The sequence below is a fragment of the Leptosomus discolor genome, chromosome 1 (genome assembly GCF_034619465.1).
Source record: "Leptosomus discolor isolate bLepDis1 chromosome 1, bLepDis1.hap2, whole genome shotgun sequence".
Lineage (NCBI taxonomy): Eukaryota > Metazoa > Chordata > Aves > Leptosomiformes > Leptosomidae > Leptosomus > Leptosomus discolor.
The window spans coordinates 168,659,775-168,681,108 of NC_141391.1; the positions used below are offsets into that span (position 1 = coordinate 168,659,775).

The 21,334-nt window shown below is 41.0% G+C and overlaps 1 protein-coding gene across 2 annotated transcripts; it reads left to right on the top strand.

Moving 5' to 3' along the window:
* Window positions 1–550: 550 nt before the first annotated feature.
* On the top strand, window positions 551–21,017 carry CEP83 (centrosomal protein 83). 2 transcript variants are annotated; one of them, XM_086470961.1, is made up of 15 exons: window positions 551–717; window positions 1,071–1,221; window positions 2,451–2,543; window positions 2,857–2,988; window positions 6,118–6,369; window positions 7,663–7,798; window positions 10,589–10,699; window positions 12,169–12,313; window positions 12,444–12,593; window positions 13,275–13,350; window positions 15,476–15,633; window positions 18,265–18,394; window positions 19,214–19,317; window positions 19,963–20,143; window positions 20,832–21,017. In XM_086470961.1, exons 1-15 carry the CDS (start codon window positions 569–571, stop codon window positions 21,015–21,017), a joined length of 2,154 nt encoding a protein of 717 aa, XP_086327087.1. In that variant the 5' UTR covers window positions 551–568. The 2 variants fall into 2 exon arrangements, with proteins under 2 accessions (XP_086327087.1, XP_086327080.1); XM_086470954.1 differs by having other exon boundaries at window positions 569–717; window positions 7,663–7,794; window positions 10,585–10,699.
* The last annotated feature ends 317 nt before the right edge of the window (window positions 21,018–21,334 follow it).

Here is a 21,334-nt window from a genome sequence, read left to right on the forward strand (position 1 = left end):
GAATGATGGTGTATTGAGTAGTACAACTTGTTAGGATAGTGTGACAACTGTGACTGTGCTAAGTAGCAGTAAGAGCTATATGTGTCTGATGTCTCTGGCCTCTGCTTGAATTCTGGTTAACAAGGCATAATTGGGGCATTCCTAGCATCATAGCTTGGTTCTCAGTGTACAGCGTAAATGACAGTAACATTTCATGTACTCTGTCAGATAGAAATGCTTGCGCTTATTTTGTATTAACTCAAATAATCTCCATGCTTAAGTTTGTTCTGTGCCCCTGGAAGGGCTATTACTTTTCAGGACAGGCTGAAGGTGCAGAGAAGAGTTCCCCTTTCAGTAGAGGTTTCTAACCTGAGTTACAGCAGAGCCAGGATTCTTCTGTACTGAAAGCAAAAGCAGCATGTGAAATCTTTGAACTGTGAATGTGCTTGATTGCTAATTACATGTCCTTGTATTTGTTCAGGTGACTTGATCTTCTGGGATGTCAGCAGAAGTGGGTGGCATTGTAGATTAGTTACAAGTTAATTTTTAGTTTGTCCTCTCCATACTCATCGTGAACAGTCATCATAAAATGGATGCTTTGGGCAGTCTCCTTCCTCCCGTGGTTGGAAATGGTGATACGGCTAATTCACAAGAATTACAGAAACTTCTGATTGATGAAAAAATGCGATGTGAATACCATAAAGCAAATTATCAAACTATGAAGGCAGAACACGTAAGGTACACTAATTTAAACAGCTTTCTTCATTTGAGCTGTTGAAAGGTGCAGCTGAATGTTAGGCGGAAGGGATTTCTGTGTGTTAGCTATGGCAGTATTCAAGGACAGATTTGAGTGTTGTTCATATTAGAAAATAAACAATTCAAGATACTGTAAGACATTGCAGATTATGTTTCTGCAATATTTTCTATGCTTGTAAATATGGGATAACTTTTTAGTATGTTACAGGAAGAGGATATTAATAGCTTAGTTCTAACTTGGTATTTGTACGCTTGCTTCTGCATGTGAGTGTTTTGAGCTTTAAGATCTAATTTTGGAGGGTAAATATAAAATAAATATGTATTTTATCTTGCAGATTACAGGAGGAATATGCAAAATCACAAGATGATCTGAAGCGGTTGTTAGTTGAAAAGCAGGCTTTACATGACAAATTTCAGTTTCTTCTTGCTGAATGTCGAGAGGAGTTGCTGGGTAAAACAGAAGAGCTGGAAAAACTGAAGGTGCAGGTGAGAGAATTTTACTTGCAGGATTTAATATGAATTTTAATCCTGTAATAAGGCGATGCATATATTTCTGTTTCTGTAACATGTATATACCTAGATTGAATGTCTATCAGATATCTTGAAATACACCCAACCTGAGTAATGTTTCGTCTGTAGAGTGACTGTGGGTTGAAGTGGGTTGTCGTGTGCTGTGTTAATAAAACAGAGACCCTCGGTCTCTGTGCGTGCTCTCCTGTTACAGGGAGAATCATCTGTCCTGGGGGATAACTTAGATGCCTAAACCTGTTAGGATAAGGGACTGGAAAAACAGATACTTGTTTCTCTTCATGAAACAGATCTTCTCTTCAGCTTTCTTCATATTAAGAAAAAAACAACCAAACAAAAAAAAAAACAAAAGCAAAACTGCATCACAAAACCAAACGAACCCCCCCAACATTTAAGATAACTTGGATGACATTTTCTCTAACTGCTTGTTTCCTTAAACTAATGTAGGACATGTTCTTAGGAAACAAGTGTAACAAAGGGTCCCAGGCTACGAATGGAGGAGATGTGCCTCCGTACCATAACTAGGATTAGTTTTCAGGGATTTCAGGGTACACGTAAGTGGAAGAAAAGTAGAATAGATTAGAATATGTCACAGGTTGTGGATGATTTCATTTTTTTTTAACACCTTTTCTTGGTAGATAGTTTGCTGTATTAACCATACCCAAGAAGGCTTAACAAAATAACCATGCAGCATGGACCTTAGTGCAGGGAATCTTTCCTGATCTTAGTTTCATTTCAAACTACTACCCATGTATCTGTTGGAGGGCATGTGTTTTACAACAGATTGGTTTGGTATTGCTCACTTTGATTCTTTGGGGTTGTTTCACTTGTCATTTGGTAAAACTTAAGCAGTAATTCTTTATCTTTTGTGTGAGACCACTTTTCCTTCCCCCCCTCCCCTGCAAAGGAGATAAATCTCCTGTCAGTTCAGCTTGACATTTGTATTGCTTCTACCAGTAAATACTGACATTTTAAATGCTTCTGTTGTCTTCCCAGAATATTTTTAGTTCACTAATATCATGGGGTTTTGCTTCTGTAACTGTTATTGAAAATTCTTTAGAAAAACATAGAAAATTAAGCAGGATTCCTAAAATCGTATTTGAAATGCTTTATTCCTGGCTATTTGTCCTATCACATTGTAAATAGATGAATATGACTAGTTATTTGTGATACTTTTCCATCTTAAGGTGCTAACTCCTCAAAAACTAGAACTGTTAAAAGCACAAATACAGCAGGAACTGGAATCTCCTATGACAGAACGTTATCAGAAGCTAGAAAATGTAAGTAGTAAGATTTGAAATTCTTTTCATTTAGAATTTAATTTAGAGTAGTGATCACCAGTTTCTAGTTGTTCCTAAAACCTTAGGAAATTAAAACTGAAAGGGGAGCAAAGTATGACGTTCTTTGTCTGGTACTGCTGCCCCCAGCAGTGAAGGATGAAACCCTAGAAGAGGGGAAAAGGAGGGATTCAGTTCATCAAGTATAACTTGTGAAATGATAGGAACATTGCATGGACATAAGTATTGCAAAATTATGTCTAAAAAATGTTCACTTTTCTGGTTGATCTTTTTGGGGTTTTTTTGTCTAACTTAGGAAGTGGAAAAGTACAGAACAGAATATAACAAACTTCGTTATGAACATACTTTTCTGAAATCAGAATTTGAACATCAAAAGGAAGAACATGCACATATTTTAGAGGAGAAGAAAATAAAATATGAGGCTGAGGTACGTAGAATTTATAGTAGCTGAAAATGTGTGTGGTGACAAAGATGCTTGAACATTGTGAAAATGTTGATACTTGATGGGTTGTCAGCTTGCCACCATTTCATAACGTAATGTTTGTTTCCGTTCTCTTAATTTTCAAAACACTTTTAGGACTTAGCCTAAAGCTGTCTCTGTAGGTTTGTTCAGTGATGTGTTGCAATATCATTTGTGCTATTATAAGTAAGAATAGACTTTCCTTCTGATAAATGACAGCCAGTAGCTTTGCCTAATGCTTTTTTTTAATTGCATTTGTGATGGAATTTGGGACGTTATGCTAATCTGAAATTAATAAGTTATCGGAGCAACTGATGTAAGTTTAGATTTTAAATTACTTATATGGCAACTAATCCAAGAGGAAGGCAGCAGAAGATGTTAGTACCAGACAAGGGTACATTTTGCAACCAAGTTGGATCATGACAGTGTGGTCAAAAGGATACTGAAAACTTGGTAACTTTATTCCAGTTGTATTAACTCTTGAATAAACCATTCATGAATCTTCTGTTTCAGAACTGGACTTTCAAAAGTGTAGCTAAATAAATTTCCAGCTTATTTGTGTTTTGAATATATACAGCAGTATAAATGAGTGCTGCATATGTCATTTGCATATTCATTTAAGTATTTGTCTGGGAGTGTATATCCTGAGATGCCAGATTTGAATGTATTAGTCCAAACATGAGACACAAATCAAAGCAATCATCACTTTCAAAATCAGACCAAATTTGCAAATGCAATGCATTAAAAACAGAACAGTTGTCCTTCCTGGAGCTAAACCCACATGCTGCTTTGCAGCCTGCCTCTCTTGTGGGCTTGTTGAGTTTGTGCTAGTCCTGCAGCTAATTAGCACACTCACAGAGAATGAAATTACCTTGAGCCTAGGGCACAATGTGATCTAGTTTCTCTCTCTTTGAGCCTTTTTAACCTTCCATGCCATTTAGCACAAGGAAGCTACAAAAACATCCTGATTCTTAAATGCTGGCTTGGGTGTGGCATGAAATAAGTGTTTGAATCTCCTCATAAAAGGGATTTGGAGGGCTTTAGCTGCAGAAATTGACTTTGCTGCATAGACATCTCTGATGCAACTTCTAAAAGCACTGCTGCAGATCAGAATTTGGACTAGTCTTCAAATATCAAGAGAACGCTTACTTACTCTTGTGCCCCCAATATTACATTCAGTCCGCCTAACTCATTTTGAAACACTAGAATCTATGTATTAACACGTTTGTTAGTTACAGTCTCAAAATTAGTTTGTACCTATCGTACTACCTTGTAACAGAAAGATTTTTTTGTTGTTGCTTTATTTTCTGCCTGACAGGCCCCAATCACGTTGGCTGTCTTCAGTTACTAGCAGATTTGAGTTCTGTTGTGGTTATAGAAATGTGGAATCATAATAGAAGTTGGAAAAGACATATTTCTAGCCCAACATCCTGCTTAAAATCTTGAAGCGTAATGAGATTGGGTTGCTCTGGGCCGTGTCCAGTTGAGTCTTGAACATCTGTGAGGGATGAAGATTCCACAACCTTTCTGGGCAAACTATTCCGGTATTTAATCATCTTTGTGGTAAACTTTTTTCCTAACGGGAATCAAAATTTCACATGTTCCAATGTGTCTGTTGCCTCTGTTCCCACTAGTGTGCATCTTCTTCTCTTCTCCGAGCTGAAGAGGCATAGTTCTCTTAGCCTGTCCTCATATGTCATGTTCTCCAACCCCCGACCATCTTGGTGGCCATCCACTGGGCTTGCTCATTTTTCTTTGTGTACTGGACACGGACTCCAGATGCAGTCTTACGAGTACTGGAAGGGGACAAAAGATCACTTCCCTGGATATCCTAGCTATCCTTCTGTCAACCTGCTAGAATGCAGTGGGTTATCTGTGCTGCAGGGGTGCTCTGCTGACTAATGTTCAACTTGCCTACTAGGACCCCCAGATCCTTTCCTGTGGAGCTGCTTCCTCGACAGTTGCCCCCAGCCTGTACTGTTGGATTGGGTCTCTCCATCCCAGATGCTTGACTTGGTCTTGTTGAAGTGGTTCCAGTCAGCCCATTCCTTCAGCCTGTCCAGATTCCTCTGAACAGCAGTTCTGCTTTCCAGCATGTTGACCATTTCCCTCCAGTTTGGTGTCACCCACAAGCTTGCTGAAAGTGTACTCCACCCCATCATCCAGGTCACTAACAAGGACAAGGACATCAATCGATATTGGACCCTGTACTGATCTCACAAAGACCCCACTAGTTACAGGCAGTCAGCTGGGCTTTGCACCACTGATCATCACTCTTTGAGCCTGGCAGCCCAGCCAGTTTTCCACCCACTTTATCATCCACTTTTCCAGCCCATATCTCACCAATTTGGTGAGAGAGAAGATTATGGGAGAATGTGTCAAATGCCTTGTTAAAATCAAGGTATACAAATCCACTACCCTCTCCTTGTCTGTAGTGCCAGTCACCTCTTTCTAGAAAGCAGAGAAGTGGGTCAGGCATGAGTTGCTTTTGGTAAACCCTGCTTTCCGTCAGCTTGTCTTGTGTCTAGAAATGGCTTTTAGGAGGTTTTGCTTCATAACCTTCACAGAGACTGATGTGAAGCTGACTGTCCTGTAGTTACCTGGATCCTTCTTCTTGACTTTTTTGCTCTTCTTGATGACGGATGTGCTGTCTGCCTCTTTCCAGTCATCAGGAACATTCACTGATCACCATGGCTTTTCAAAGATGATAGAGAATAGTGTTGCAATTATACCAGTGGGCTCCTTCAAAATGCTTGGATCCATTCCAAAGACTTGTGTGTGTCCAGTGGATTATATGATCCCTAGTATTTTCTTCGTCTACTTTGGGTACTGCTTTACTCCCACAGACTGCTAGGGGGCTCAGGGACATCTGAGGCCCGACAACAAGCCTTGTCAGTGAAAACTGAAGCAAAAAAGACATTAAAGAATGTGTCTGTTGATTTTCCTACTCTAAGAAAGAAAATAAAAGTGAATGTCATTTCTTAATATTTTAAATGCCCACTGCTGCTCTTTCCTGAATTGCCAACTGCTGTATCTGTTGCTGCCTGACACCTAACCAATGTAAAAGCTTTTATTTTTCTGATTGACAACTATCAGATTGCAAGGCTGGATAAAGACAAAGAAGAACTCCATAATCAGCTGCTTAGCGTTGATCCCACGAGGGACGGTAAACGTGTGGAGGCCCTCACTAGAGAAAAGGCACAACTGTATCAGAAATTAAAAGGCTTAGAAGCAGAAGTAGCAGAACTAAGAGCAGAAAGAGACAATTGTGGTGTGCAAGCAGAAAATGTTCAAAGAGTACAAGTACGACAGTTAGCTGAGATGCAGGCTATGGCAAGGTCTCTAGAGGTAAGATTTTATATATTTTTTTTAAATTTTGTCTCCTTGTAGAGAGTAGTGAGAATAATGCTTGGCCCCATAGAACTGTCGCTGAAGTGGCTGATAATTTTGCCATTGACTCCACAATTTGTACGTTTCAGATTTAAAACCAAATTCTAAGTACATGGGGAGTCATGTACTGCCAATTCAACTTCGGAAAGGTGGAGAGCTCAACTGGGAGATTCTGTGGATTGATCTCCTTTCTAAACATGCGAGTCATATCCGTGTTTGCAGTCAGTAAGATGGTCATGTCAGCACTTGTCACTTGGCTGGAGTTGGAAACCGATGACAATATGTTAATAATCTGCTACAGTAAATTTTTTATTCTTTTAAAAAAATGTCATATGATGTTCCCCTAATTTTTAATCCTTTCCTCGTGTGTCATCTTCTTTCTTGCCTACCTGTGTCTCTTTCCAACACATTGCTGCAATTGTTTAGTTCTTGGCTGTTTTTCTCCCTTAAAGAACCTTTGGCATTTCTGGCCTGCTGTATGTTTCCCAGGGTCCCACATCATCAGATGTTCCTTATCTGTGGTCTTCAGTCCTCCTGTCCGTTCTTGCTTTCTCTCTAGGTAGTGAGTCTTTCCATGTAGATTTCTCATGCAGTTGCAGCATACAGATTGATGGTTCATTTTCCTTTTTACTCTTACCAGTGCTGTATACCTTTGTTACAAAATGCTCTGATCACAACTTAAAAAGCGCCGTAATATTCTTAATTTAAAAAACTTGAAAAAAAGTCCTGCTGGAAATTGGTCAGTTCAGAGAAAGGAAGGTGAAATTGTAGGTTAGATGACCTTTTTGATACTTAGTAAAGTTCAGGGTCTTGAGTCTATAATACTGCATTTTATTTCCTGTCCATGATGTTAATTCTTCAATTAGTATGACTGCATAGGCCAACATATGACATGTTTTTGAGCACCACTTATAGTCATACTGGTGTTTACAGCCCAGTGATTTACTCGTAGGTATACCTGCTGCCTTGTAACCCAGTCAGATTGCCTCTGCCTCTTGTGAAGTAGGAGGGAAATTGTGTGTGATTCTGTGCAGGCAGTGGTAGTAAAAACAGTTGTAACTTTTGAGTAAAATTCAAGATGCTCATTGTATTGGAACATATTGTTGAGCAAAGATAAATATTTATACATCGTATTATTATACAATATAAAGGGTCAGTAATATATGAAAGCCTAGATCAATTGAACCTTTCAAGTGAATAATAAGAGACAGCCCTGCTCCAAAAATCTTACAAATGCCTCCTTTATTCAAGGCAGAAAAGAAGTCTGCTGAATTACAGATTGATCGAATTGAGAAAGAGCTGCGGATGAGTCACGAGCAAAACATTCTCTTAACTAGCAAACTTCACAAAGCTGAGCGAGAAGTCAGTTCCTTAGCTGCTAAAGTAAGTGCTTTTATGGTATCTGAAATATATTTTACATTAAACATAACATATCCTGTTATGTTTAAGTTTTTCTGTTTGTTTTACATTAAGAATAACGTAACAATGTGACTTAAAATAGGGTTGGAATTTTTTTCCCAATTTCAGTTGGAAGATACAGAATATGTGACTTTACAGGCAAAACATCATTCTAAAAGTATCTCTAAAGATTGAAGTTACGCTCTTTTTATTTCATTTTCTGGATCTTTTTTCTAAATAGAACAGGGCTTGAAAAGGTGTCTTTATATCCGTGTTTTCAGTACTCATGAAGATAGCCAGCCTTATTTGATGGAAACAAGCATTACTTTTTCATAAAGTGTGTAGAGTGCAATAGAACTTTAAATCGATTCTTTTCTTTTATTTTTTGGGGTTTTTTTTTGTTTTTTTTTTAATGGAGCTATGGCTTCCAGAGATCTTAAGCAGCATCCTCTGAATGGGCTGTGTTAGCTACAGGGAACAAGCTGCATTGGGATCACCTGCAGAGATTTCGGTTGTATTAGAAGCAGGATAGTCACATTAGCGTAGTGTTTGTCTTGGGCCAATGCCAGCGTAGCTTGCGCAGGAACATTTTGTACAGCACTGCATCGTATCATTTTAAGTGGATCATTGTCTTTCAACATGTTTGAGTATCTTAGTACTGGGTTGGCACCAGATCTTAGAGGTTTTGTTCTATGTATGGGTTTTTTTTTGGGGGGGGTCGGGGGGGGTGGGGCGGCAGGGCTCGATCTTAGATTTCTAGAAAAGTACTTAAGGAAAAAAAGATCAGAAGGCTTCAAGTTTAGGGAAAACCTGAAAGTGCCTAAGAAACTTGACATCACTGAGAGGCTTTAGTTAGTTCTGAACAAACTGTAAAGCCAGTAACTTTGGTCTTGTGTATCTAGCTGAACGCAGAATTATTTTAAGCTCTCTGTTGACTTAAAGCTATCCTGCATTTCTGAATGTACGTTCCGATGTGACATTGATAAGCGTTTTGTATGCCTACGGCAGTTAATGTGCTCATAATATGCCCCAAGAAAGATACAATATAGGAAGAAAACTTCAACTTCTACCATAGTTGTTCTTTAACAACCTCAGATTTAAATCAAAACAGGCTTTACAGTGTCCATTTATGAGTGTGAAGTATTTCACTTTGGTCCTTAGTCCAAAAAAGTTCTAATTTACTGTAAGAATAGGATATACCTGTACCAGTATTTAAAGCCTCTTTGTACAATGTGACGTACTTGTCTCACATGAATAATAAATAGGAGGGAAAAACTTCTGTTCAACATTTTTTAATCAATTGTCTATCAGAATATGTAGAAGATTGTTACAGTGCTCATTTGTTGTTGTCTGCTCGCCTCTAGAAGTAGAAGAAAATTTAAATGTTGAGTGGTGTTTCCTGAAGGGAGGAAAGTAGAAACTAATTTCTCTGCTAACCTCTTCCTGCACCCACTCAGACTTATTCCTGAGCGCAGGTGCTCACGTTTGTCTTCCGGATTTTCTGCCTTAAAAAAGCCACCTTAAGTCTTCACAAGTTACCCTGAAATGTTCTCAGTATTTAAGCAACCAAATCCACCGTGTAGTTACTTAATAAGCTACTATGTCATTCTTAACCTTTTGCCACTTGTATATGCTAGCAGGTTGTAATTACATTTGTCATTGTGAATGGATTTTCATTTTAAGTGCTTTCCTCTAGATATTTAATTCTCATTGACCGTGTAATTACTGCGTACAAATGCCTAAACTATAGAAAGTTTCCATGCAAGCAGTAATTGTCTTTGATTTGATGTTCTTAAAGCTCCTGCTTTTATGAGGCCATTTGATGTGCATGTCACAGCTGTAGAGAAGTGTTTAATTTGAAATGCACTTTAAAACTGTGAAGACCTGGATTTTGAGAAAGTAGTGTAGCACTCCAGGAGGTCGGGAGGACTATAAGTAGTTACCAAATTGAAATTGCTTGGGGGAGCAATTGATAATTTGGTTTTCCATGTCACTGTTTGGTCTTACTTAGGGAGATTAGCTGTATTTTGGCTTGACTCTGAGCAACCTGTAGTCAGAAGTGAAGTATGTGTAAACTGACATGCTAATGCTTGAGTTAGTGAGGCATCGGGGTCTTATGCTATTTGGATCAGTGTCATAGCAAGACATTTCCAATGAGTAGTCTTTTCAGAAATACCCCACTACTTGGAGGCTAGCTTGTAGAATGTGTAGTATTTACTCAGGAACCAAGTTTTCACAGGCCATCCTGCACATCTGTGCAGATAGCACCACGGCTGCTTAACAGATTAACTTTTCTACACTGTAGCTTGTCATAGCTGGCTGGTTAAAGATGAAATACCTGTCAGTAGTCAAGGCAGCCTGGTTCCTGGAATATACGTTGTGTTTGAGCACTCTAATTTTTTTTTACTCAGGGAATGCTCAAGAATAGAACTTGCATTTCAAGATGACTGACAACTCATTCAGTAATCTTCAGTGTGTCACCTGAGGAGTTAATAAGAACCTGTAATAGCACTGATTATGATTTGGGAAATCGGACCATGTCAATAGCTTTAGTGTTACAGTATCTATATAATCACCATTAAAAATTATCTGCAAGAGTGGATATTCTGGATTAGCCTCAGGAAAGCAGTGGATGAAAAAAAATATTTAGGGTATATTTAAAATCAGTGTAGTCTAGGGTTGTTTGGCAGATTTTCTTGTTAGCAAAGTATCATGTGAAAAACTTAAATATATATGTTTATTTTAGTGGATTTTTTCTTTTTTTCTAATTCGTAGGTAGAAGAACTTAAACATTCGCATAAATTGGAAGTAACGAATGTCAAACTGGAGGCAGCGAGAACAAAGAGTGAGGTAGAAAGAGAGAGAAACAAGATTCAAAGTGAAATGGATGGTAAAACGTGCAATTAATTTCTAATGATTTCTTTTGTAACTTCTCATTAGAATACTACAATTATATTTCCTTTAAATGTTCCCCAGCAGCCTTCACCTTCCACTTCTGGTCTAGGTCATAGATCTGACAGTTCATTTTGTATCTGAAATAACTGTGTTGTTTTGCTTGGTTAAGAACAACAGTTATGGAACAATTTTGTATTTATGTAAACCGGTGAATATTGTGACCCCATTTGAGCATAATCTGTTTCAAATCATGTACTTCATGTGGTTATTTTTTCTATTATTGCCCAGTTCTAGAGTCTTTCACACTCTGCTTGAAACCTGAACGTGCCATAGGGCTTCAGTGGTTGGTTTTTTTTTTCTGATTCCATGTCCGTGGAATTGAGAACACTTGGGTAAGGCTGCCATGTGAAACAAAATACAGTTTCTAGCTTGTTATTTGAAGAAAATGGGCAATGTTCTAAGCTACCTAACACAGCTGAGTGTGTAGGCAACTTGAAATAGCTTTCTGGAGTGAAAAGGCCAAAGCTTTCTAGTGCTAGTTATGTGTTGATGATTTAAATCCCTGCACAGCTTTGAAGTGGACTGTCCGCACTGATTTGCCATAACCCCAAACTAGTACCTTTGTCTTCCTGGAATAGTTGTTCCTGTTCACTTGCTTTAGTATTAAGTTCTCTAAAAGCAACTAAAATTGGTGTTTTCTGTATTGACAATGCACTTACAGCATATTGCGAACTAAAAATGTTGGACCCGATGAGATGCGAAGCTAAATACATACAGAATTTAAGCTAACCTGAACTTGCTGTGGTATCCAGTTTGGATCACTGAGTTAGCCAAGTAACCTGGGGTCATTGTTACAGCATGTTGGCTTATCTGCCAGTGAACACAGGTGTCGTGGTCACAAGTTTTTAATCTGCATCTTTTGTCCCTGCCTATAGAGCCATAATTTCAGAATTGCCTCATTTAGTAATATGAGTGGATTAAAATGTGACATTTGGTGTAGCCAGGTTACTGTGGTTTTGTTGGTAACCAGTTACTGTTTACCATAAACTTTTCCATTAAAAATAAAATAACAAATTTGCTTGCTTGACCTTTTCATAGCTGTTGTGGAACACTCTTTTTAATCCAGACACAACTGCTTGGCAGAAATTGCGTTAGAGTCTAAATCTATAATAATATCAACTGTTTAATTACTCTTGTTTGTTAAAATAATAATCCCTTGTGATTCCAGCATAATGGTTACTCTTCAACTCTCCAAAAGTTTTTGAAGTGTGGCTGTTACACTAAAAAAGGCCATGTCTCTTCTGTTTTTCTTGATTTTTTTTTTTTTCCCCCCATTCATTCATTCTATCCTGTAAATTGTGATTTTTAGCTCCCTTTTGTCGATTTATGAAGTTATTTTAATACTGGATTTCATCAAGTTAATCTCAATAATGACATTTTAACTTTTTTTAATGTATGATGCAGGATTGCTGTCAGACAAGGAAATTCTTAAGGCAGCTGTTGAACGTCATAAGGTGCTTTTAGTAGAAAAGGATCGGGAGCTAATTCGTAAAGTGCAAGCTGCCAAAGAGGAAGTTTTTGAAAAAATTGCAGCCTTACAGGATGAAAAGTATGTTGATTTACTGCTCAACTTCTAAAAGAGGAGTGTTTCGAGTAACATTTAAAAATGTCACTCTTAGCAACTAAACACATCTGGCATTTTGTCACAATTCTTGTGTGCATGTTGAATAATGTCTTAGGTTAGAACTCGAGAACAGATTAACTGATCTAGAGAAGATGAAACTGGAACAAGATACTTGGAGACAATCTGAAAAGGATCACTATGAAGAGAAACTACGTGCTGTACAGATGGCAGAAGAATCTAGCAAAAAGGAACTTCAGCGTTTGCGGTACTGTGGCTTTTCTAACCTTAACATAGATTTCTCATTTTCCCCCACTAGTTTCTTTACAGTAGTCAGTATAAAAGTTTACTATTCATAGATACACAAATGTTCGTTATGGTAAATTAAACAGTTATCTTCTGCATTGTGTAAAAGGAAGGCAGAATTAAAAATGTGCTGTTTAAAAAAAAAAAACCCCACAATTTTTTTCATCCAAACCTTTAAAAATTACATGATTTTAATGAACATTTTAAGACATAATTTTGCAATACTCATGTTTGTTAAAATTGGGTCCACGTTGGCTGCTGGCATAGCCCCAGCGTTAGAGTAAGCCCTTTCTCTTTCCACAATGGCACCAGGTCAGCGACTGGCAAAGTGGGACCCATATACGATGTCTCCCTGAGTTGGTTATGATAGTTCTCTGTGACGTTGTTTTACTACAGTGTTTGTATGAAGATCAGTATGATAAAATGAGAAAAATTCATACTCTGAAAGAAAACAAATCAATACATTTCTTACTCCTGTATGAATTCTAATAATCAATAAAAATATATTTTCAGTCATTGTTTAGTTAAATATTTATCAGCCTTTCAAATGATGCAATATATTCTATTGTCAGAGTGATTTGTCCTCACTTCTAACATCTATATTTTAATTAGATAAAAATGAGGATGTCTTACACAATTTCAGATTAAAAATTCAACAGCAAGCTATTCAGACAGAGGAGTTGGAAGAAAAGAAACGTGAAAGTGCTGATCTGAAACAGGTAAGATTTTATTACAATTTAATGTTTTAGAGAGAAATACAATCTTTCCTGCAGTTACCGTGTCCAGTGTTTGAAGGTTAAATTGGATTTTTGAGGCGCTTTTTTCCTGAGGGACAAAATGCATACAACAGATATTTAAAAGTGAAAGTGTTCAGAAATCAGTCATGTTTTCCTGGACCTTTATAAATGGATTACAGCTTTTTGCTTCATGTGTCTTGTGGGTACCAAGGGTTTCAAAGCTGAATGTTTATAGACTGGTATATTGAATACAGTTACGCACTATTTAACTGGAGATTCAGTTTCCATGGAGACTTATAAATTGTTTCTAGGTAATGCTTTGCATTTACACTGCATCTCTCATCTGAGGTTCTTGAAGTGCTTAACAGATGTTTCATAAATGAATAAACTAGTGTAAAGAGGTATATTTCTATTGCAGCATAAATTGATGGCAGTGTTGAAAATAAAACCCAATTCTTTTAACTCCTGCTTGCCCATGATGTTATTTAGTTGGTAAGAACGTCGATCTGAATGGTAGAGCTCAGAGAGTTCTGATCAGTGGAGCAGAGTCCAGCTGGAGGCCTGTAACTAGCGGTGTTCCCCAGGGGTCAGTACTGGGTCTGGTCTTGTTCAGCATATTCATCAATGACCTAAATGAAGGGACAGAGTGCACCCTCAGCAAGTTTGCTGTTGACACAAAACTGGGAGGAGCGGCTGACACACCAGAAGGCTGTGCTGCCATTTAGTGAGACGTGGACAGGCTGGAGAGCTGCGCAGAGAGGAACCTGATGAGGTTCAATAAGGGCAAGTGTAGGGTCCTGCGCCTGGGGAGGAATAACCCCAGGCACCAGTACAGGCTGGGGGCCGACCTGCTGGGGAGCAGCTCTGCGGAGAAGGACCTGGAAGTCCTGGTGGACAGCAAGTTACCCATGAGCCAGCACTGTGCCCTTGTGGCCAAGAAGGCCAGTGGCATCCTGGGGTGCATCAAGAAGAGCGTGGCCAGCAGGTCGAGGGAGGTTCTCCTCCCCCTCTACTCTGCCCTGGTGAGGCCACACCTGGAGTGCTGCGTCCAGTTCTGGGCCCTCCAGTTCAAGAGGGACGGGGAGAGAGTCCAGCGGAGGGCTACGAAGATGATGAGGGGACTGGAGCATCTCTTCTATGAGGAAAGGCTGAGAGCCCTGGGGAAGAGAAGACTGAGAGGGGACCTTGTCAATGCTTATAAATAACTAAAGGGCAGGTGTCAAGAGGATGGGGCCAGGCTGTTTTCAGTGGTGCCCAGTGACAGGACAAGGGGCAATGGGCACAAACTGGAGCACAGGAAGTTCCACCTGAACAGGAGGAAAAACTTTTTCACTCTGAGGGTGGCAGAGCACTGGAACAGGCTGCCCAGGGAGGTTGTGGAGTCTCCTGCTCTGGAGATATTTAAAACCCACCTGGACATGATCGTGTGCAACGTGCTCTGGGTGAACCTGCTTTAGCAGGGGGATGGGAGGAGATGATCTCCAGAGGTCCCGTCCAGCACCCACCATTCTGTGATTCTGTGACAGCTGTCCATCAAAGTAGTCTGCAAGCTGTGTGCACTTGGAGTTCAAGGCAATATATATTTTTTTTTTCCTCCAGAAATCAGAAACTGGGGGTTCTGAGTGTCCGGGTGGGGAGAGGAAAAGGAAAGGGGAATCATCCTTTCTATGTGTTGGCTGCAGAGGCTGGACTTTCCAGGCTCTTGTTTTTGTGAACAGGTTGGTACCGCCACTGCTGGCTGTAACGCATTGTGCGCTGTGAGAGAGGGGCGGCTGGAAGCTCCACAGCTCTGCTACTAACTGTTGGGTGGTGCTCTAGTTCTGTTCAGCCCCAGGGCTTAATGTTGGATTTCTTAAGTTCTGGGGGACACATCAGTGAAGCCTCCTGCCTCCCTTTCTCGTTGTAACTACAATAGAAAGCCTTCTTTGTCTAGTAGTGATTTACTGTAAAGCTCTTGGAGAAGCTGTTGAGAAACGGAACAAAAAAGAAAGCCTTATGAAAAGCTAATGCAGCCGATTGATGTCTGTGTTTTGCTCTGCCTCAGTATCTCAAAATTAATAGTTATTTGTGTACCTTCTCAAATGAAAAAAAAAATATTTTCTTGTAGCAAATGCAGGACATGCAACTGCAGCTTGCCTCACTTTCTCAATCAGAAAATGATTTGCTGGAGTCTAATCAGAAGTTGAAGGAAATCGTAGAGAGACTGAAACAAGAATGTCAACATGCAAGGACTCAGGCAGAAAAAGCTCAACTGGAAACAGAGAAGTAATATTTTTTTCTTCCTTTTGGCTTTACTTTTCCTTTTCGTATCTCTTGTGTTCCTTTCACATGAATTACTTAACTATGGATTGTAGATTCTGAATAAAGTCAGAAATTAAAATTGAACAGGCAATACTGGACAACTGTAAAAAATGGCTCTGCCTTGTGTTACGCAGTATGTATAACCGCTTTGCTTGCGGTGACTCCAAAAGTAGGAGTTTGTTTCCATTTGTGTCTGTTGCAAATAATGTGAAGGGACTGTCAAACTTACATTAGTTTAAGGGGATCTACAGTTTCACACACAGTTCTTTTAAGTGTATTTAAGCATTAAGGGTGAAAAAAAGCATGTAAGCATTGCATTACGCTTTGATAAGGTTTCAGGGACCCAGCCTGTATATGTGTGCACATACTTTTCTTTTTTCCCTCTCCCAGTAGATCCTTTTAGCTGATACGAGGCAAATAAAAGCTTATTGGATACTTCCAGTTGCTCTCATCAAAATTAAAAAGAATCACTTTCCTGTTTTGCACAGGCTTGACAGCATACCATCAAAATATGCTAATAAATGCTGAAGGAAACCAGATCTTGTTGAGACTCCATACAGCAATGAACACTTTCCTAAAATTTAAATATTAATTTGTCAGTCAGTCAGTAATGGCTGTTCAGTGTTTCCTGGCTTAATAGCCAAATACATGTGAACTTGTACTGGATTATTGCGTGGTGGGTTTTTAAAAAACTCAGCATCCCAGATTAAATAGAAAATTTCCAAAAGATACATCGTGACTTTTTTTGGTTTAACTTCTCTTTTGCTACGAATTGGTACTGCAATGGCTTTGTTGTCATTAGTTTAAGTATTGCTTTTCGGTTTAACATTTGAAGAAATTACTGCACTGGGGCTGGAGAGCACCGTCAGTTGTCAGTAGCATGTTAAATACCTCAGACGTTTACCTCGGGACGGTGTGTTTGTATTTTGAGTGGGATTTGTCACTGTTATTTGAGCGAGACTGTCCATGTCAGTTATGGGCCGTGGACCAGTCAGGAGCAGGTTTTCCTGGGAAGGAAGCTGGCAGTCCTCGGAGATCGTTGTAGAAGTATGTAGATAACAGGAGATGCACCGAGGCTGATGCTGCAGAAATTCAGCAGCTTTGCAGCCTACATGTCTGTTCTCGTGTTACCCTTGGAGCCCTGGGACATGTTTCCATTGTTTTTCTGACTCTGTGGGTGATAGGACTTCCTTCCTCAGTTCAGTAATTCCTACGAGCCTGAACTCCAACAGTTAAGTTGCAGCAGAGCAACTTGGCTTAAAGAGGAAGTGAAATAAGGACCAAAAGATAAGAAAGCCTGAGAGAAAAAGTTTCAGATATATAAAATAGTGCCATAAGTAGGCAAAGCAGCTGCCTGCCTGGCTGTGTCCATCTTAGGCTTGGGAATGAAAACGTTTAATGAGAAAAAGGGCTGAAGGCAAACCTATGAAACTGGTACAGGTCAGAGGTGAGCTCATACCGGCAGTCGTTAAGCGTTTCAGGAATAGCATCAGTGGCATTTAAGAAAAAACCCAACAAAACAAAACCAAACTAAAACCCCCAAACCTCACGGCATTTTGAACCACAAAATTCTTGTACCGTTAAGTGGTGCTTTTCGAAAAAGCTCTTTGGTTCCTGGGTAGTTGTTGTTATTTACAGTCATCAGCAAGGTACAAACCACACTGGGTCTGCTAAAAGAACTGTGACGGGTACCGAGCGGGGCAGGATCCTGGGTCTGATACGAGAGTGGGCGATTCCGAATAATTCTGCTGTGGGAAAGGGAAAGGCTGGCGAGGGGGTCGTGGAGATTCATTCCGAGTCCGTGTAGGGAAGCTGCAGCAGCCCAGGGCTGGAGTGCTCTGGCTGCACCGATACCCAGCCTTGGCCTGCACGTCTTCAGAACTGCTGCACAGCATCTCACTGCTTGATGCTTTTCACAGGGACGTCGCTAAGTACCGCAGGTGGCTCTTGTCTGCTTCGGCCCGCAGTGCAGACAGCCCAAGCAAGCAAGGCAGCAGAGGGCAACTGGCTCCTTGCCTACCCTCTGCCGGAGAACACAGCCCAGATTTAGTACGGTTTAACCGTGCAGAGGCCTGAACAGAGAGCACGCGCTGCTGGTGGTGTGTGTTCAGCTGGACGTTGTCTAGGAACCCTGTTGGCGGAGCTTCCTGTTGTGTTGGCGTTTGTTCTGGTCAGGACCACGTACCAGCCCCGTCTATTCTTCCCTCTTCTACAAGGGCTGTGGCCTGCGCAGGGCAGCGGCCTGTTGTTCCCTGACAAACACATCTGGCAGCGGGTGTTTGGCACGGGTGTCTGCTGGTGTGGCCCAGTGTGGCTGATTGATCTGAATTTACAACAGGCAGCCAACAACTAGCTTCCTGGCATCAGTCTTCAAAGTTTGCCTCCTAGCTGAGCAAAACCTAGGATGAGGTTAATGCGCAGGTTCCAATGTTGTCAGTCCCAGTTACCCTGTCAGCCCAGTCGAATGTCAGTCAGACCCTTCAAGTACATAAAGGCAGGCGCCATGGAAAGGCGCGTCTATTTTTAAAGACCCTTAAGACCCCAATTGAACGCGCTGCTTTGTCAATGTAACCTCTTAACCTGATTTTTTCGAAGGGCTTTAGAATACAAACGTATAGAATGGCTGGAGGAGAAGCACGTGCTCACTCAGCGCCTCACAGAGAAGGAAGAGAAGTACAACCAAGTGAAGAACAAGCTAGGCCGAGCTGCTGTTGCTCAAAAAAAGGCAAGTTGACTCTTCCTCACGGAATGATCCAGCTTATGGGAAGTTCAGCTTTACTTTGGCCAGCTAGAAGTGTTTTAACGTTAAGAGTTTATCTGCAGCCTGCTGTATATGGTAACAACGTGTATCAGGCTCTTCAGGATTAGCACAGAAATAGGTTGAAGCGATATGTGAAAGAGTATCACAGCCAACAGGTTTGTTCTAACGGCATCAAGGGTTTAGTGAGGCTTTTTCTTTTGGGCACGTGTGTAGGTGTATATGGTTATTTGAGGTGGACTCCTTGCTTAGTAAGGCTGAGGTTTCGGGTACGAGACAAATGATGTTCTGCTTTTCCTTGATGGAATATTAAAATGTTGTATTTTCTCCTAAGCTTGCTTGTTATGAAATGATTGAAAGGAAAAGCTGATCAGTTTATAAAAGCTCAAAATTAATTGGCAGTTTTATGCAGTGGGCCTACACAGATCGTGAAACCCACCGGTAGCTTTTGCAGTTGTAGAAAGTGGAGGCCAGCGTACGTATTTACACACAGTCGTTTAAAGAACGAGCTTTGTAACAGCCACAGTTGGTGTTGGTTCGTGCAGCTGGTCGCTGGCCAACGAGTGACGTGACGGTGGCCCAGCCTTCAGTCGCAGCGATGGGTCGTTTCCCGTCTCTTCTGTTTCTTGTCACGGGGGGTTCAGAGCCTTCAAACAGCACAGCAGCTCCTCTTGAGGAAATCCTAGAACCTGTTACAGCTTGAAACCATGTACAACGTAGATTTAATTTTTACGGGATCTAATCCACCGAGGCGTTACTTAGCTGTTTGAAATGTCTGTTTGACAGAGAAAGACACTCAATGATAACAAACAAAGGAGGATGCAAGAGAAACTGCAACTTTTGGAAGCCAAGATAGAAGAACTAGAAAAAGAAAACCAGGTGTTAAATAGGTAATAAACTTTGCTTTTTTCTTAGCTTGGGAAATGATGTATGCCCAAGGCCTGACTCACAAATACAAAGCGTTTTTGAAGATCCATGACTCTTAGTTTAGTAGCTGCAGTCCAGACGAACGGCATTTTCAGCACTAAATTCTTTGAGTGGAGTCCATTGAGGATGGGCCGTCGAGAGCTTATGCTGGGCTGTGTCTTCAGGAAGAAATGCAGGAAAAACATCTGATAGCTGCAGTTGCAGGAATCCCTTCAAAAGCAGGAAGTGAAAAAGACTTCAGAGTTGCAAGAGAATCAGACTTTGCGCCCTCTTTGAAGGAAAGCCCCCTGGGTTTTTGCTCTTCACTGAGCACCTGTGGAGGGCTCGATTCGAATAACTTAATGTGGCTCACTACTGTGAATGCTATTAAAAGCAATCATTTATTCCATGTCAGTTGTAATCTGTAATACAGCAGACAGATTAATGTGCAGAGGGACTTTTAGATGGGCATTTAGGCAGAAGAAGGTACACAGGGCTTCCACCTCCTGGTTCTTCTGGTACACAGCTTCCCTTCGCGGGGTAGGGAACAGCAGGGCGCTGGTGGAGAGGCGTGCTTCTGCGTGGGGGTCGTCCAGGCTTTCGGCAGTAAGAACTCTCCTGTTTCCCAGGCAGAACGTTTCTTATGAAGAATACGCGCGCCTTCAGAAGAGACTGAAGGACTTGCAGCGCAGGCACAACGAATTCCGGAGCTTAATTCTGAACCCTGACATACTGCCGCGCAATCCAGCCAGTGCAGTGCCGTCGTCCGCCTTGCCTCCGGCACCGGAAGCGTCCTTCCCCCTCCTTCAGGTGGTGATGTATTGCAGGGTGGGAAGATAACACAACAGCAGAGGGCCCTGGAACAGTCCTTCATTACAGGCCTTAGCCTTAAGGAAGGAGTATTTGATCTTTGAACGGAGAAAGGACGCTTTGAGGAATGCTTCTAGCCATCCTCACGATAGGAAGGAGGTCTTGAAAGACGAGTGATGTGTTACGGAAGGTAACAAACGGGCCATTTCAACCCAGTTCTCCGTGCTCTGTCCTTCTCCCCAGAGGCTTTAAATGGCTCCTGGTGGGCAGGAAGCAGCAAAGCGTTGTTCTCACAGCGTGGGCTCTTTGCGAAAAGGCGGCAGTGGTGCCGCTCTCGATTTCTTGTGTGGTGAAAAGAGGGTTGCTTACTCCGGTGAGCATCCCTCTGGCTGAAGGTGACCAGGCTGACCTGGCAGATTCTTGGCAAGGAGACCTCAGGCCTGCGTGCCCCTTCATCCGAGAGGAGGAGCGCCCACACGCGAGCTTCCTGCCGGTGCTGTTCATCCTGAGCGTCAGAACAGCGCCCGCAAAACCCTGAGGGCTGAAATTTAACGAATAAGGATATTTTGGACGTCACAATTTTTATTTTAAAGTCGTTAATTAAAGAAAATGAATTTATTGCTCGTTTTGGCCCCTTGTAGGTGTGCAAAATTTAATAGAGCCACATTTTTTTTATTATTATTTCAAGGAGGAGCAGCATCAAAGAGAGCTTTCCCTGCTTCGCAAGCGGCTGGAAGAACTAGAGACCACACAGAGAAAACAGCTGCAAGATCTTGGACCAGGCAGAGAGCGAGTAATGGTGGGTGCGTCCAGGGACTTGGCTGGGAGCAAGGTCGTTGGAGAGGGCGATGCACAAAGGGAGGACTCCAGGTGAAATCTGCAATAGCTTGTCGTTGTTGGGGCTTTCTGTGTTTTGCCAAAAACATGCTTGTGTGTGCCTGAAGAGCATAAAATATATCCTGCATAGTTTTGTATTTATTTTTGATGGACTGTCATAAATTATCAAATGCAGGAGTTTGAAACAAAAGCACTGAAAGCATTTTTGAAATGTTATCTGTCACTGATACAAAATTATTTGGAAGTCAAAACGTATGAGGTAATCTGGTCACACGATGCTTTAAAAAACATTTATCAAGGTTTGGGTGGTGCTGACATTTAAAATAAAAATTAAAATCAGACGGTTTTGATGAA

Coding starts and splice junctions, on each gene's coding strand:
- CEP83 (XM_086470961.1), top strand. CDS start 569: ATGGATGCTTTGGGCAGTCTCCTTCCTCCCGTGGTTGGAAATGGTGAT. Junction 2,989..6,117: donor AAATAAAATATGAGGCTGAG/GTACGTAGAATT, acceptor GACAACTATCAG/ATTGCAAGGCTGGATAAAGA. Junction 20,144..20,831: donor CGTCCTTCCCCCTCCTTCAG/GTGGTGATGTAT, acceptor TATTATTTCAAG/GAGGAGCAGCATCAAAGAGA.